This window comes from Trachurus japonicus, chromosome 21 (genome assembly GCF_045865225.1).
Source record: "Trachurus japonicus isolate A0001 chromosome 21, Traja_1.0".
NCBI classification, from domain to species: domain Eukaryota; kingdom Metazoa; phylum Chordata; class Actinopteri; order Carangiformes; family Carangidae; genus Trachurus; species Trachurus japonicus.
The window spans coordinates 36,467,785-36,482,213 of NC_140927.1; the positions used below are offsets into that span (position 1 = coordinate 36,467,785).

General features: G+C 41.2%; 3 protein-coding genes across 3 annotated transcripts in view; all 3 read right to left on the minus strand.

Moving 5' to 3' along the window:
- Positions 1 to 382: 382 nt before the first annotated feature.
- On the minus strand, positions 383 to 2,008 carry LOC146965740 (uncharacterized). Its single transcript, XM_085764668.1, has one exon. The coding sequence runs from the start codon at positions 1,818 to 1,820 to the stop codon at positions 549 to 551; it is 1,272 nt and encodes a 423-aa protein (XP_085620794.1). The 5' UTR covers positions 1,821 to 2,008; the 3' UTR covers positions 383 to 548.
- Positions 2,009 to 2,178: 170 nt separating this feature from the next.
- Positions 2,179 to 3,618, minus strand: LOC146965741 (uncharacterized). The gene is made up of 2 exons (XM_085765116.1): positions 3,541 to 3,618; positions 2,179 to 3,268 (listed from the first exon to the last, which is right to left on the minus strand). Exons 1-2 carry the CDS (start codon positions 3,616 to 3,618, stop codon positions 2,360 to 2,362), a joined length of 987 nt encoding a protein of 328 aa, XP_085621242.1. The 3' UTR covers positions 2,179 to 2,359.
- A 499-nt stretch (positions 3,619 to 4,117) lies between these two features.
- The window catches only part of LOC146965742 (titin-like), a 49,726-nt gene continuing 39,414 nt past the window's right edge, over positions 4,118 to 14,429 (minus strand). Inside the window, exons 44-60 of the mRNA XM_085764665.1 lie at positions 14,092 to 14,379; positions 13,676 to 13,786; positions 13,310 to 13,592; positions 12,210 to 12,393; positions 10,987 to 11,067; positions 10,043 to 10,310; positions 9,117 to 9,326; positions 7,310 to 7,387; positions 7,192 to 7,218; positions 6,910 to 6,966; positions 6,776 to 6,820; positions 6,167 to 6,226; positions 5,920 to 5,988; positions 5,516 to 5,587; positions 5,256 to 5,333; positions 4,544 to 4,701; positions 4,118 to 4,462 (exon numbers count right to left, since the gene is read on the minus strand). Of these exons, the coding sequence (XP_085620791.1) occupies positions 4,133 to 4,462; positions 4,544 to 4,701; positions 5,256 to 5,333; positions 5,516 to 5,587; positions 5,920 to 5,988; positions 6,167 to 6,226; positions 6,776 to 6,820; positions 6,910 to 6,966; positions 7,192 to 7,218; positions 7,310 to 7,387; positions 9,117 to 9,326; positions 10,043 to 10,310; positions 10,987 to 11,067; positions 12,210 to 12,393; positions 13,310 to 13,592; positions 13,676 to 13,786; positions 14,092 to 14,379 (2,399 nt within the window). The 3' untranslated portion in view covers positions 4,118 to 4,132. The remainder of the gene's footprint in view (positions 4,463 to 4,543; positions 4,702 to 5,255; positions 5,334 to 5,515; positions 5,588 to 5,919; positions 5,989 to 6,166; positions 6,227 to 6,775; positions 6,821 to 6,909; positions 6,967 to 7,191; positions 7,219 to 7,309; positions 7,388 to 9,116; positions 9,327 to 10,042; positions 10,311 to 10,986; positions 11,068 to 12,209; positions 12,394 to 13,309; positions 13,593 to 13,675; positions 13,787 to 14,091; positions 14,380 to 14,429) is intronic.

Here is a 14,429-nt window from a genome sequence, read left to right on the forward strand (position 1 = left end):
GCAGATGGGCGAAAAGTACAACAACAGGACTGACTCTTGACGAGTCTACAATGACAAGGATCATACAAACTGAAAAGACTACCTGCAGGAGGAACAACTTTCTGTGCAGGAGCAGGAGGAGGAGGTGAGGGCTTTGGTGTTGGTGGAGATGGTTTCTTCTCCTCAGGAGGAGACACTTTGGAAATACAAGATGCCAAGATCACGACCAAGACAACAACACAGTCAATCAAGACTTGTTAATGACAAAAGATGATTAAGACATGAGTTTCTCCAAACAGCACAAACAGAAGAAATCACAGAAATTAAGATGTGAAAGAATGTAAATGACAGAAAATGGGATGATGTTAATTGGTATACTTTGTAGAGTGGTAACATAAAGAAAACACGTTTCAGAGACAATCAACAGATATGGATGTGAAGATTAGTGGAAAGTGTCCCATTGTTTGCTGTTATTCAAGACGATACCGGAAGAAGTGTGAGTAATATAAATATAAGATGTTAAATCTTTCAAGAGGGTTGATCTTGTGGCGATCACGAGCCTGAGCGGCTCAAAGATAAAGAATACCTTTCTGAAGATCTTGTTGATCAATCTTCTGTGTTCCCTTCTTTGCTTTCTTGTCACCATCTCTTGTAGGTACAAATTTAGTTTCAGTGGTTCTTGCTTCTTCTGAGGAATCAAGACTAGGGGTGAGTCCTTTTGGTGTGTAAGAAGTAGGTTTCTTAGGGGCTTCTTGCTCAGGGGGTAAAAGTTGTTTCTCCATTTTAGTTGGGGGAACTCCATCTTGAGGGACAGGTTTTTTGGATATTGTCACTCCCTCAGGGAGAACGTATTCAACAACTGCTTCTTCTTTAAGATATGCTGTGTTCACAGGGGAAGGAATCTCAGCCAGAACTGGAGGTGACACTTCCCTCTTTGCCGGGACAGATCTTGCTTCTTGGACAATTTTTTCTTCACACAACAGTATTTGTGTTGCAGCAGTTGGTTTCTCAATAGATACACTGTCTTCTTGATGCATTTTTTCTGTTGCCTTGGAAGTGTTTGTGATTTCTTTCCTCGGAGACTTCATCTTTTTGGGTGGCAAGGCTTCTTCCTTGGAAAGAGTCATGGGTGGAGGCAAAACTGTTTCTTTAAGAGGTGAAGACAAGGATCTGTCAGTTGGAACTTCTTCAACTTCAAAAGAGGCTGCTTGCTTTACAAAAGTGACATCCTTCGCTACCCTAGACTTTGAAACACTGACTATTCTAGGTGTAACAGTGGATTTAGATTTATCAAGATCCATCAATGGAAAAACTGCCTCTGCTTCAAGTTCTTGATGTTCTGATACAAATAATTCTGTAATTTCTCTTTGTTCTGTGTAAAGTTTGCTTTCATGAGGGATCTTCTTGTATGCCTCTTTTTTGGATGTAATTGCACTGGCAGGAGCTTCTTCCTTTGAAGGATGAATCTTTTGAGCTGCAGGTGTGATGTCTGTCTTTGATGGGAGAGAGGTGACTTTCTTTACAGGTGGAGAGACAGACCTCAACGGCTCATCTTCTCTCTGATTGACAACATCGTCTTTGAGATCAAGGTCCTCTTCATCACACAGTGTGGTATCCTCATATTGTATATATACTGGCTCAGAGCTCTCTAGAGGTCTGGCATCTTTGACTGGCATATCTTTGAGAACAATTTGTTGTGTTCTCTCCATTTTCAAGGAGCTCTCCTCTGTCACAACCAACCCCCTGAGCTTCACTCTCCTTTCATACATCTTGGTTTCCTCTTCTGTATGATCTTTCTGTAGGCAAGATTCGTCTCTATCTTCAAACACTACTTCTTCCATAAGATCAGTCTTCCAGGGAACTGGGATTATTTGTACAGTTTCACCCAAGATTGAAGAATTGCACCATGGAGCGGTGACCAAGAGGAAAACAAAACAAAACACATCAAGACACAATCACAGATTTCATTTTGGTAGGTTATCTACTGTCATCCTTATTTATAGCTAAACTGGAAGTTGTATAAATCACTACCACTGCTCTGGAGGTTCTTTATATTCTAGGTGGACTTCTACTTATCTAGGAGTAACCTTGTCCGGTTTCAGGTAGACTACAGATAAACACACTTGATATAACTACAATGAACTTTACTTGGGTGCATTTGTGAGTAAAAGTGTTCCTGTCTCAGTTGAACCTGCCTCCTGTCTTGATTTAACTAGCACTAGTGCCTCCTGTCATTTTTCCCTCTGTTTAACTGTTTTGATAGTTGATACAATGTGAACACATAAGACAATACAGACATCAGGACAAAAAAATTAGCTGAAAGCACCTTAGAGTCAAAGATATAAAGAGTGAGTAAAAGATCAAGATGATTAATGATTAGTTAAAGAAGATGTTTACAGACATATCTACCTTCTTGGTGTGGCTTTGTAGCCAGAAGAATTTGTTTTGGTGTTTCCAAATCTTCTGGTGGTGTGGGTTCCTGGTAGTAAGACACTGGTTCCTCTGTTACTAATTTTGGAACCTCTTTCTTTGGTTCTGTTTGTAGTTCTGGAACCATTTTGCGTGCTTCTGGAGACTTTTGTGGTTCTTCTGGAACCTTCTTTGGAACCTCTGGAACTATTTTCGGTGTCTCTGGAACTTTCTTTGGAGCTTCAGGAACCTTCTTTGGTTCTACTACAACCTTTTTGGGTTCCTCTGGAACCTTCTTTGGAACCTCTGGAACTATTTTCGCTGTCTCTGGAACTTTCTTAGGAGCTTCAGGAACCTTCTTTGGTTCTATTACAACCTTTTTGGGTTCCTCCTGGACCTTCTTTGGAACCTCTGGAACTATTTTCGGTGTCTCTGGAACTTTCTTAGGAGCTTCAGGAACCTTCTTTGGTTCTACTACAACCTTTTGGGGTTCCTCCTGGACCTTCTTTGGAACCTCTGGAACTATTTTCGGTGTCTCTGGAACTTTCTTTGGAGCTTCAGGAACCTTCTTTGGTTCTACTACAACCTTTTTGGGTTCCTCGGGAACCTTCTTTGGAACCTCTGGAACTATTTTCGCTGTCTCTGGAACTTTCTTAGGAGCTTCAGGAACCTTCTTTGGTTCTACCACAACCTTTTTGGGTTCCTCGGGAACCTTCTTTGGAACCTCTGGAACTATTTTCGGTGTCTCTGGAACTTTCTTAGGAGCTTCAGGAACCTTCTTTGGTTCTACCACAACCTTTTTGGGTTCCTCTGGACTCTTCCTTGGCACCTCAGCAAATCTCTCAGGCAGCAGATGTGGTTCTCTTGCAGGTTCGGGTGCCTTTGGTTCTGAGACAACTTAGAAGAACATTTATTTATAAGATGATGATCTTTTTAACCACTGTATATTTTGAAAGAAAAAGTAAGAAAGTCACACTCTAACGAGTGCTTGAAGATACTCGTGGAAGATAATTCATAAAGATTACTCTCCTGGCACCAAAAGCTGTTCTAAAAGCAAACTTGATCAAAGATAACAAACGTACAACATGAGAAACAACAGACACAAAAGACAGCCATACAACAAAGCAGCTTTCAAGAATATTGTGGCAGTACCTTTAGTTGGAACAGCTTCAACCTTGGGTGGAGTAACCTCTGGTGCAGGTGGTTGGACTGCAGGTCCCACTGGTACATCTTGCACTTAAGAGAACATTATGTGCTGTTTAACCTTTAGGTAGGGACCAAGGCTAACATGGAATCAAAGATCACACTCTTAACGAGTGAAAGAAGCCATGACAAGAGTGTAACTGTGTCAACTGTGATACCTTTAGTTGGAAGCCGCTCCGGTGTTGAAGGAGTAACCTTGGGTGCAGCTGGTTGAGCTACAGGTTTTTCTGAAGGAGCATGATATGTACATGTTGAATAACCTGGTAACTAAGGCGTCAACATTTCAGCCCACTCTAACGAGTGCTTATCGCCAAAACACAAAAACACAAAAACACACAACATAGACGGATTCATATTACAGCAAACAATTAAATGACAAGACATTGAAGAGTTCCTGCACCTTGACTATGACTGCTTAATAACTATCATCCAAACCTAGAGTTAATGCATAGTATGCAAGTATCAGATAGGGTTAAAAGATCCAGATCAACAGGTGAGTGACAAACATCTTAAACCACTCAAGAGTTACACACGTCGTACATCACTGGAAGATTAGACAAAACAACAAGACATGTTGTGTAACACAACGGCTTTCCAATTTCAAACTGTTCACTACTTTACCTTTCAGTTCAGGAGCCTCTGTTGGTTTCCTGATCGCTTCAACCTGAGGTGCTTCAGGTTCGGCCTTAAGTTTGGCCACCTTCGGCTCGGGTGCTGCTGGTTTCTTAGGTGTCACCTTAGGCTCAGGTTCTGCTGGTGTCACCTTAGGCTCAGGTGCTGCTGGTTTCTGAGGTGTCACCTTAGGCTCAGGTGCCGCTGGTTTCTGAGGTGTCACCTTCGGCTCGGGTGCCGCTGGTTTCTGAGGTGTCACCTTAGGCTCGGGTGCTGCTGGTGTCACCTTAGGCTCAGGTGCTGCTGGTGTCACCTTAGGCTCAGGTGCTGCTGGTGTCACCTTAGGCTCAGGTGCTGCTGGTTTCTGAGGTGTCACCTTAGGCTCAGAAGGAACCACTTTTGGCTCTGCTGTCATTGGCTCGGGTTCGTAAGGTGCAGGAGCAACCTTTCTGGAAACTACCTCTGGTTCAGGTTCTGGTTTGGTGTATACTGAGGGTTCTTCGGGGTTAACAGAGAAACATTACTGAGTCAGCAGAGAGGCACACACTGCTTTAAGAGTGAAGGGGTTAAAGAAGAAAAAGATAAGACACAAAATACAAACATATATGAAAAAGACTACCAGAGCACAATGCTCCTTAAAGAACTCCAGACAACATGAAGCTGGACAGACAGAACTTAAGAGAAACTCACCGGGTGAAATTCATCTGAAGAGGTTTTATGAAGAGAAAACATTTCATATCCTTTTATTTTTCTTAATTAGCAATCTATCTATTTAAAAAGAAGTATATATTATATATCTTAAGCATCTGTTCTGCCTCAAGCTTATTAATAATGTAAATATTGTTCATGCAAAGTTATAAATATATTTAAAAAAAAATAAAATAAAATCTAAAATAAATGTTATGTTTGACATCTTGCATTTGAAGAATAAAGAATGTGAAGAAACGAGAAATGCTCCATGTGATGGATTAAGATTGCGAGCCATAAAGACTCTGTGACACACAAACACACACAATCACGTCTTTAAATGAAACTCCATTGGGGGACTTTACCTTTGGGGGCTGCAGGTTCCTCCCTGTGAGGCGGAGCCACAACTGGAGCTTCAGGCTGCAGCTTCTTCACTTCAGGTTCTTTAAAACATTATCACCGATTCAGTTTCAGACCAAGGTAAAGATGTTTTATGATAATTACATCTCGAGAGAACCAGAAGTAAACAAACAGAAGAACAAACAGTGGGACTGAAAGATTCCAACATAAAACACGAGCTACATGAATAAGAAGGAGTTAAATGAGTGGAGGTTTTTGTAGATACCTTTGACTGGAGCTGAAGGTGGAGCCGCGGGCTCAGAGGGTTTCTTCTCTGCTATTCTGTGAACCTCAGGAACTTAAAAGATCAAGAGAGTCACATTAAACATGAACTCTGCACTCTGCTGAATCTACTGAGCAGAAAGCTGCAGTGTGGGTTAATAAGAGCGAGGGAGAGGTGAGTCAGGGCAAACAACACTGAACAACAACAAAAACATCAAGAAGAAAGCCCAATGGTGACAGAAGAAGACAGACCAAACTAGAACATCATCTACTGTATGACACGAGTCACAGCTGTGGGGAGAGAAAAGCTTCGAGAAGCAGCAGGTGGATGGACAAACATGGCGGCCGGCAGCTATACTAGGCAGCGAGGTTATGTCACAGCCAGAAGCTTTTCTGAGCAGTTTATACCTTTAGGGATTTCTTCCACCACCCCGAAGTGAGTCTTCTCAACAATCTCTTCTACTGGTTTTTTCTCTGCTGGCGAAGGAGAGAAGTGAACTTAGAACAAACAAGCCCGACTCTGGAATTGTCTCGAGTCATTAAGGACAAAACCAAATACACAACAACAGGGAAGAAACAGGAAGACATAACAAAGACAAAAGTATTGAAGGCAGTGACAGACTGTCTCTGTTTGAAGGTAGAATAGTGACGCTACCTGAGACGGAGGAGTAGCGAACAGAAACCACCTCCTCTTCCACCGTCAGACTTTGAAAAGCTACAGCAGATTATCAAATGAATCATCAGCATCAGATATTTCATCACTGCAGCGTTTACACTCGTACAGATGAGGAACACAACTCTTCTATTCTGACTTTGTACTTGAGTTAAAGTCAGACTTCAGACTTTCTGCTTTATAAACTTCCATTTACGGAATAGTTTGACACAGTTTCACATTCAGAGAGTTCAGACTTTACCCAATAACCAATAAAAACATAAAACACAATCAATCTATTGGACTTTAGTTCAGCTCAGTGGTAGGATCTTTCTCTTGTGTCCTCCTCTGTACGTTGGGGTTTGTTCATGTTTAATTCAATTCAATGTTACTGAGGTTAAAGTGTGGAGTTACTGCAGCACACGTCACACACACTGAGGTGGTGTTTGAGTTAAGAGGAGGGATGATGGAGAAAGTTTTACTGAGTTCAGAAGGTTCACACACAATTATTGAGGATTAAGAGTTAAAGATGGATGATGAGGATGATGATGAGGATGAGGAGGATGAGGAGGATGGAGGGAAATGGTCTGAGAACTGAATGAACGCTTGTACCTGTCACTTGTGTCGTTTCTTCGTAGTGAAAAACTTCTGTTGAATCTTTTGGTAGAAAAACAATTTTAGAAGAAGTCGAGTCGAGTGGACGCGAATTAAAGGGGTCAAAGTTCAAAGGTTAAAAACCGTCTCACCTCTGTAAACAACCATTGACTCTGTCTCTGGGACGTGAACTGACGCGTCGGGGACGTCTACAGGTTTAAATCAAATAAACTTCAATTAACATCTTTAATAAAGATAAAATAACAATAATTATAATTTTTGGAAAATGTGTAGTGACTGTAAAACTTAATATTTTTCCATTGGAATGAATTAAAATAACTGACACTACTGACTACTACTAATCATATCTGTTAATCTAGTGAATCTCAGGGCACAACTTCACTGTAGATGAATGAATGCTGCTCAGTACTCACCCTGAGGAACCCTTCCTAACTCAAGCTCTGTGAAAGGACAAGGCAAGGCAGGTTACTATGGCTGCGCTAACGTTAGCTAACGTCATCTAACTCTGTCATCAGGCTGACGCGTACACACCTTTGCCCGACAGGTAAAGTTCTGCCGTGCTTCGAGCTTCTCCCATCGGCTCCAGACGAGCGATCACAGAGTAAACGCCTGGCGGAGACACGACATCACATCACATGATGACATCACTGCCCAGTTACATTCAGGGACAATCAGTCACTCCTCATATGGCAAGCGGATTTAACATTTAAAAGCTAAGTTTGACTATCCGGAATTAACATTGTAGATATCAACAACGTCTTTCTGACTGGTCGTAATTACATTTTTAATAGTTGGATTTTTTATTCAAGAAATCTGTAATTCAGTTTTGCCTCTTGTCAAAAAGAACATTTCAGATCCACAACTACGTTCTTCCTAGGACAAATGACGTCACTTTAACCATTCATGTGTATGGGGTTTGTCATTACAGATATCTACAATTCAGTTATGTGAATTACGGATATCTGTAACTTAATTACGACTAGTACTAATTCCAGTTACAGATATCTACAACGTCATTTCACCTAGTCAAAACTTAATTTAAGATATCCGAAAAGGGACATGTAGATATCTTTAATTGAGGTGAATTAAAGATATCTTTAACTGGAATTATGACTAGTCAGAATCAAATTGTAGATATCTCAAACTGGAATTAGTACTAGTCGTAATTCAGTTACAGATATCTGTAATTCACATTGCGGATATCTGCAAATGAATTGTTGATATCTGTAATGACAAACCCCATACACATGAATGGTTACAGTGACGTCATTTGTCCAATAGGAAGAACGTAGTTGTGGATATCTTGAAATGACAATTGTGGATAGGAAGAATATAGTTGCAGATATCTGAAATGTTCTTTTTCACTAGGCAAAACTGAATTACAGATATCTACAACACATATCCAGTCTGGCTTTTAAATGTTAAAATGGCTTGACATACTCCTCAAAGTGTTGCCTCACTCTGACATTCTGCTTTTTACACAATTTCATTCAGGGAGGATGTGGTTGGACGACGGCTCCTAACCGAGTCTAAACCACTACAGCTGCTCCTACTAACTGACGACTGATGTGCTGGACTCACATTTTCACTGCAGTCTGATATACAGTATATCTTCATGTTTGGGCCTAGGGGTGGGCGATACGGCAATATTAGATGGTGAAGGATTAGAGTGTGTAGACGATCTGACAAAGTGCAGAGATCGTAGGATCGTCTGGGGCTCATTCTATAAACTGCAGTTCTATGCTGCAAAGCGCAAACAAAGGTCCTTTGCAAAGTTTGCTAAAAGAGATAACAACAGTTACTTTAGTTTGTATTTTTATTTGACCCTTTTCAATCAGCTATTTAGTGTTTTGATACTTCAAATCCAGTTAAAATGACTGTGTTGAATAAAACAAACAGTAATGTCTTCATTAATATTTTACTTTCATGTTTATTGAAAGCTACCTTTTATGTTGCAAGAGTCCACTTTATCAGAGTGTTGTTGTTTACCTTTTACTATGTTTACGTTGTTTGCACATGTTGGCAAAACTGCAACTATTTAGATTAAAATCTGTTCAGAAAGGTTCTTTGGCCTAAATTGTCTGTTTTTCTTTTATCGATTTAATTATTTCGAGATGAAATCGAAATCGTGACTTCATTTTTAAAAAATCGCGATATGATATTTTTGCCATATGGCCCACCCCTATTTGGGCCCAAACTAAATGTTTGTGACATGAGTAATGAGGTGAATATTTCCAATCAAGAAGTGGAGAAACAACTTCTGTCCCTTGGACCCAGCGTTAAGAGTCAAAAGCAGCTGAAATGATTTCACTTTTCACGTTTCTGTTTGTTGACAAACCTTCGTCCTCGGCCGTTACGTGGCGGATGGTCATAAAGTGCCGGCGGCCCTCAGTCCTGAAGTTATATTTTGGGCTCTCTTTAAGCTCCCAAGAGTCTTTGTACCACGTGACGGTGGCGTTGTCGAAGGACAACTCGCACTCGAAGGTGGCAGAGTGGCGTTCACTGACCTCCATGCTTCTGATGCATTTAGTGAACTGAATTTGGTCGGCTAAAACCAGATAATCAGAGTTAATCTGATTGGTAGAAGTTTATATATAACAGTGAATATTTTATTGACTGGATGTTATTGTTGTATGTGTGTGTGAAGACTGTCTGAGGTGTTTATGGTTTCAAATCAAGAAACACAGAGAACAAGGGACACATGAACACAACATCACTACCCTGAAGGTTGAAAGAGGTCAGACAGACGGACAGACGGACAGACAGACAGACAGACAGACAGACAGACAGACAGACAGGTGTCCACACTGCAAAAACCTCAAAATCTTACCAAGAATATTTGTCTTATTTCTAGTCAAAATGTCATTTCTAGTCAAAACTAATCTAATTCTACTTAAAATAAGACTCATCACACTAAAAAGCAGCTTGTTTTTAGACACTTTTTACTTCTTTCAAGCAGATTTTCACTTGAAATAAGTAGAAAAATCTGACAGTGGAGCAAGTTTTTCTTTCTTATTACGAGCAAAAAAAACTTGCTTTCACTGGCAGATTTTTCTACTTATTTCAATTGAAAATTAGTTTGAAACAAGTGAAAATTGTCTGAAAACAAGTTGATTTTTAGGTGATGAGTCTTATTTAAAGTGCAAAGAGATTAGTTTTGACTAGAAATGAGACATTTTGACAAGAAATAAGACAAATATTCTTGGAAAGATGTAGAGTTTTTGCAGTGCAGCTGACAGGAACTTGTGATGCTCAGACTCCTACCTGTGACGGTCAGCTTGGCGTTGGAGATGTGCGGACCACACACCACTCGGTAGTTGCCCTGGTCTTTCACCAGGCAGTCCTTGATCTTCAGCGTGTGGCGGTCGCCAACGCTGCTGATGTCGTACTTGTCGCTGCTGTCCAGTTTCTGGGTGCCCTTGTACCAGGTCAGAGTGATCTCCGGGTAGTTGATCTTGATCTGGCACTGGAAGGTGGCGCTCTGGTTCTCAGCGGTCGTCTGATCGCTGATGTCCTCCAGCACAGAGACGGGCTGAGGATTCAGAGTCAGTTTGATTGATTGATTGATTGATTGATTGATTGATCGGAGCCTGAGAATCTGATGTCATTAGAGCAGAGATGGACAGAGTACTCGCACTGCAAAAACTCAAAATCTTTCAAAGAATATTTGTCTTATTTCTTGTCAAAATGTCTCATTTCTAGTCAAAACTAATCTCTTTTCACTTAAAATAAGACTCATCACCTAAAAATTAACTTGTTTTTAGATCATTTTCACGTGTTTCAAAAAAAATTTCACTTAAAATAAGTAGAAAAATCTGCCAGTGAAAGCAAGTTTTTAGTGCTTGTAATAAGAAAGAAAAACTTGCTCCACTATCAGATTTTTCTACTTATTTTAAGTGAAAATCTGCTTGAAAGAAGTAAAAAGTGTCTAAAAACAAGCTGCTTTTAATGTGATGAGTCTTATTTTAAGTATAATCTGATTTGTTTTGTCTAGAAATGACATTTTGACTAGAAATAAGACAAATTTTCTTGGTAAGATTTTGAGTTTTTGTATTCAAGTAAGAGTAATAAGTACCAAAGAAATCTAATACTCAAGTAAAGTACAAATCATCTGGATATGTACTTCAGTACAGTACTCAAGTAAATTTACCCCATTACTGTCCACCACTGCATTAGAGAATGTGAGAGTTGAAGATGTCCAACTTTACCTCTGTTCCAACACGTCCCTCCAGCTGCTGGATGAGTCGGGCCATGTCCTCCTCTTCCACCCGACCGCCACGCTCCACCTCCTGCCACCACAACAAAACACTGTTAGAGCAGCTACAACAGGGATGACATGCTGAGGGGAGTTCTGCAGCATCAGACGGTCCATTCTTCCACTGGGAACATCAACAATCCCGATCCCACATCCTGGATATTTCAGGTAATGCTCAGGTAGTAGAGCTTTTTTCGGAATCATTAATTTGTTAATTAATTAGTTTCTATTGCTGACTTCAAATCAGACAAAGTTAGCATTTCTTATGGTGTTCCCCAAGGGTCTATTCTTGGCCCACTCCTGTTCAATTTGTACATGCTCCCACTTGGTTACTTAATCCGTAAACTCAACATTTCATATCATTCCTATGCTGCCGACACACAACTATACATATCTGTTTCTGCTGACCACCTGAGCCCAGTAAATGATCTCATTCAGTTTAAGGATGTTAGACAGTGGATGGCTGAAAACTTTCTACCACTGAACGATGAAAAAACTGAAATTCTTGTGGTAGGTCCGAAGACTCTGAGGCACCAAATCTGTTCCTTATTAACTCCATGTCCTGTGAAACCTAGTGTGCATGTAAGAAACTTAGGTGTGATTCTCGATGCTGATCTCAACTTTCATAAGCATGTCTCTTTCATTTCCAAGACTGCTTTCTACCATCTTAGGAACATATCTAAAGTTAGACCCATTTTATCCTTACCTTATTCTGAAAAGTTGGTTCACGCTTTTATTTCAAGTAGGTTAGACTACTGCAACGCACTTTTACCAGGATTAACAAAACAAGCACTTTATAAACTGCAGCTTATCCAGAATGCTGCAGCCAGAGTTTTAATCAAGAACCAAAAGATGTGAACACATCACTCCGATTTTAGCATCTCTTCACTGGCTCCCAGTGAAGCAGAGAATTGATTTAAAAATTTTACTTATTGTTTTTAAAGCTCTGAAGGGTGCAGCTCCTCCCTACATCTCTGTGGTTTAGGGTAGTTTTTAATCTGCAACACTTTCTTCTTATCGCTTTCTTATTGGGTTTTTTTTGTTTTTTTTATATGTATTTTACGAGCTGTAATGTTGTTTTATTTTTGTGAAAGCACATTGAGTTTGCGCTTGTCGCTTGAAATGTGCTATATAAATAAAATTGTTGTTGTTGTTGTATTAATTAGTTACTCTCACCACTCTTCCTGTCTCCATTTCCTTCTCCCTCTTCAGGAACTCGATGGCCTGCAGGATGGCCCGGTAGTCATGGATTCCGTGTTCTCGCAGGATCCTCTCATAGTCTTTGGGGTCGTGACCTCTCAGCAGAGACACTATGTCAACCTCTTCGTCTTTCTTGGGGCTCTTCTGTTTGGAGGGAGTCCTGCCACAGAAATCAACACAAAGTCAGAGATGTGTCCTCTGTCAGCAGGAGACAAAGAATGACTAAAGAAATCGTGCGTACACCACATTAACTCATTGAGTGCCAACCAAGTAATTTCTCATTTTTCGTTCCCATGCGTTGAGTGCCAAAAACGTAATTTTACATTTTTTGCTTTTTTTTTTAATTATGAAAATAGACACTTTAACACACCTTTATGTGTAAATTTGGGGACTCTACGACGAGCAGAACTGAAATAGATGACGATCAAAGACTCATGACAGCTCACGATCTGGAAGTTTTCATCATAACTCGGCTTTTGCAAACGGAGTTCTGCATGTGGAAGAACCACGACCACCGGTGGGACCGGTGTTCCCGACCTGCTGTGGCCCAGAGACCATCACATTCCGGTGTTCCCGACCTGCTGTGGCCGAGAGACCATCACATTCCGGTGTTCCCGACCTGCTGTGGCCCAGAGACCATCACGTTCCGCGGTGAGAGGCTGTGACACGGCACGGTGCGTCTGTGTTATTGTTGTTTAGTGGCGCCCCCCCGCCCCCGATGGTGGATTTGTGAATAGAACAACAATTGTTGTATTTATCTTACACGAGCCCTTTGATCCAGAAATGCAAGTGTCAGAAGAGCGACAGGCACAAACAGCGCACCTTTCATAAAAGACGCTCTATCTCCTTTTCTATAAAAAAAGCAGGCATTTTGATGAAACCCAGCCATGTTTAGCTTGACTTTTCTCAGGAACGGAGGCACGTAGAAACAAACGGTTTGTGGCCATTTGAAGCATAAAGTTTCACCTTTCAAATGAGCAAAAATCGTCAAAAATGGTCTAAATTGCCGGTACACTTGACTAAAACTTTGGAAAGGAGCGCGGCACTCAATGAGTTAAACAACCCAAAACTCTTACTTCTTCAGTCTGGTCCTGATGTCTCCAAGTCCTTCCTCCTCCTCCTTTTTGGTGACCTCCATCTCAGCACTGCACTCGATCTCTCCATGCTTGTTGGTGGCAACACATCTGTAGCCACCAGAGTCGGACTTGGTCACCTCTCTGATCTCCAGTTTGGCGTCCTGACCCTTATGCTCAATGGAGATACGACCCCCGGGAGTGATCTGCCTCCATTTTCCCTTCATCCACTTTACGCTCGGGATTGGGTCGCCTCCGATCTTGGCAATGAAGGTTGCGGTGCCCTCTGTAAAAAATGAAACCAAACATAGAGTTACAGATTCCCCGCAAAACAAATGGCTCAGAAATAACCTCCCTCGTTTTACTCACTTTCTGTGACAGAAACATTCTTGGGCTCTTCGATAAAGAACAGGTTGTCGAGCTTTTTGACCGGAGCAGCTGCGGCAGCGGCCTCGGCAGGAGCAGCCTTGACTCCTTTGTCTGAAAATCAACCACAGAGGACATCATGCTGTTGAATGAAACTAAGAAATTAGTCAGCCTGTGATCTGCCCGATACCTGTCTCAAGTGTAATTTTTCATTCAATTTAAATATTCCTATTAGTCACATTGACTGATTGATTGTCCTTTCATTCTGTCTGTTTATTTATCACAATCTCAAAACCAGTTGGAGTAGTTCAGAGCATCCACACCAGAATGTGTAAAAGTAAAAAAGGAAGTATTGGGTGACTGGAAAATAAACAAAGTAAATGAGTGATGTAGAAAATATGACTGTTCATGCTTGTTACCTTTTACAGTGACCTTGGCCTTGCAGAAGTCACTGCCAACAGAGTTGCTGGCCTTGCACAGGTAATCTCCTGCGTCGGTCTTTGAGACAGAGCCAATCTCTAGACTGGCTGTCCCACCAACAAAAGTAATTTTGGTGTTTCCACTGGACTTCAGCTCCCGTCTGTCCTTCAACCACTGAATGGTCAGAGGAGCAGAGCCACTGACGTGGCATTTCATGCTCAGTTTCTCCCCTTCGCTCACTGTGGTTGGCTCAAGGCGGACATCAAACTTTGGAGCCTGGCCGGCTTCTAAAGACGTGGTTGGAAAGAAGCAGGACACTTGCAGGTTAGCTGCTACA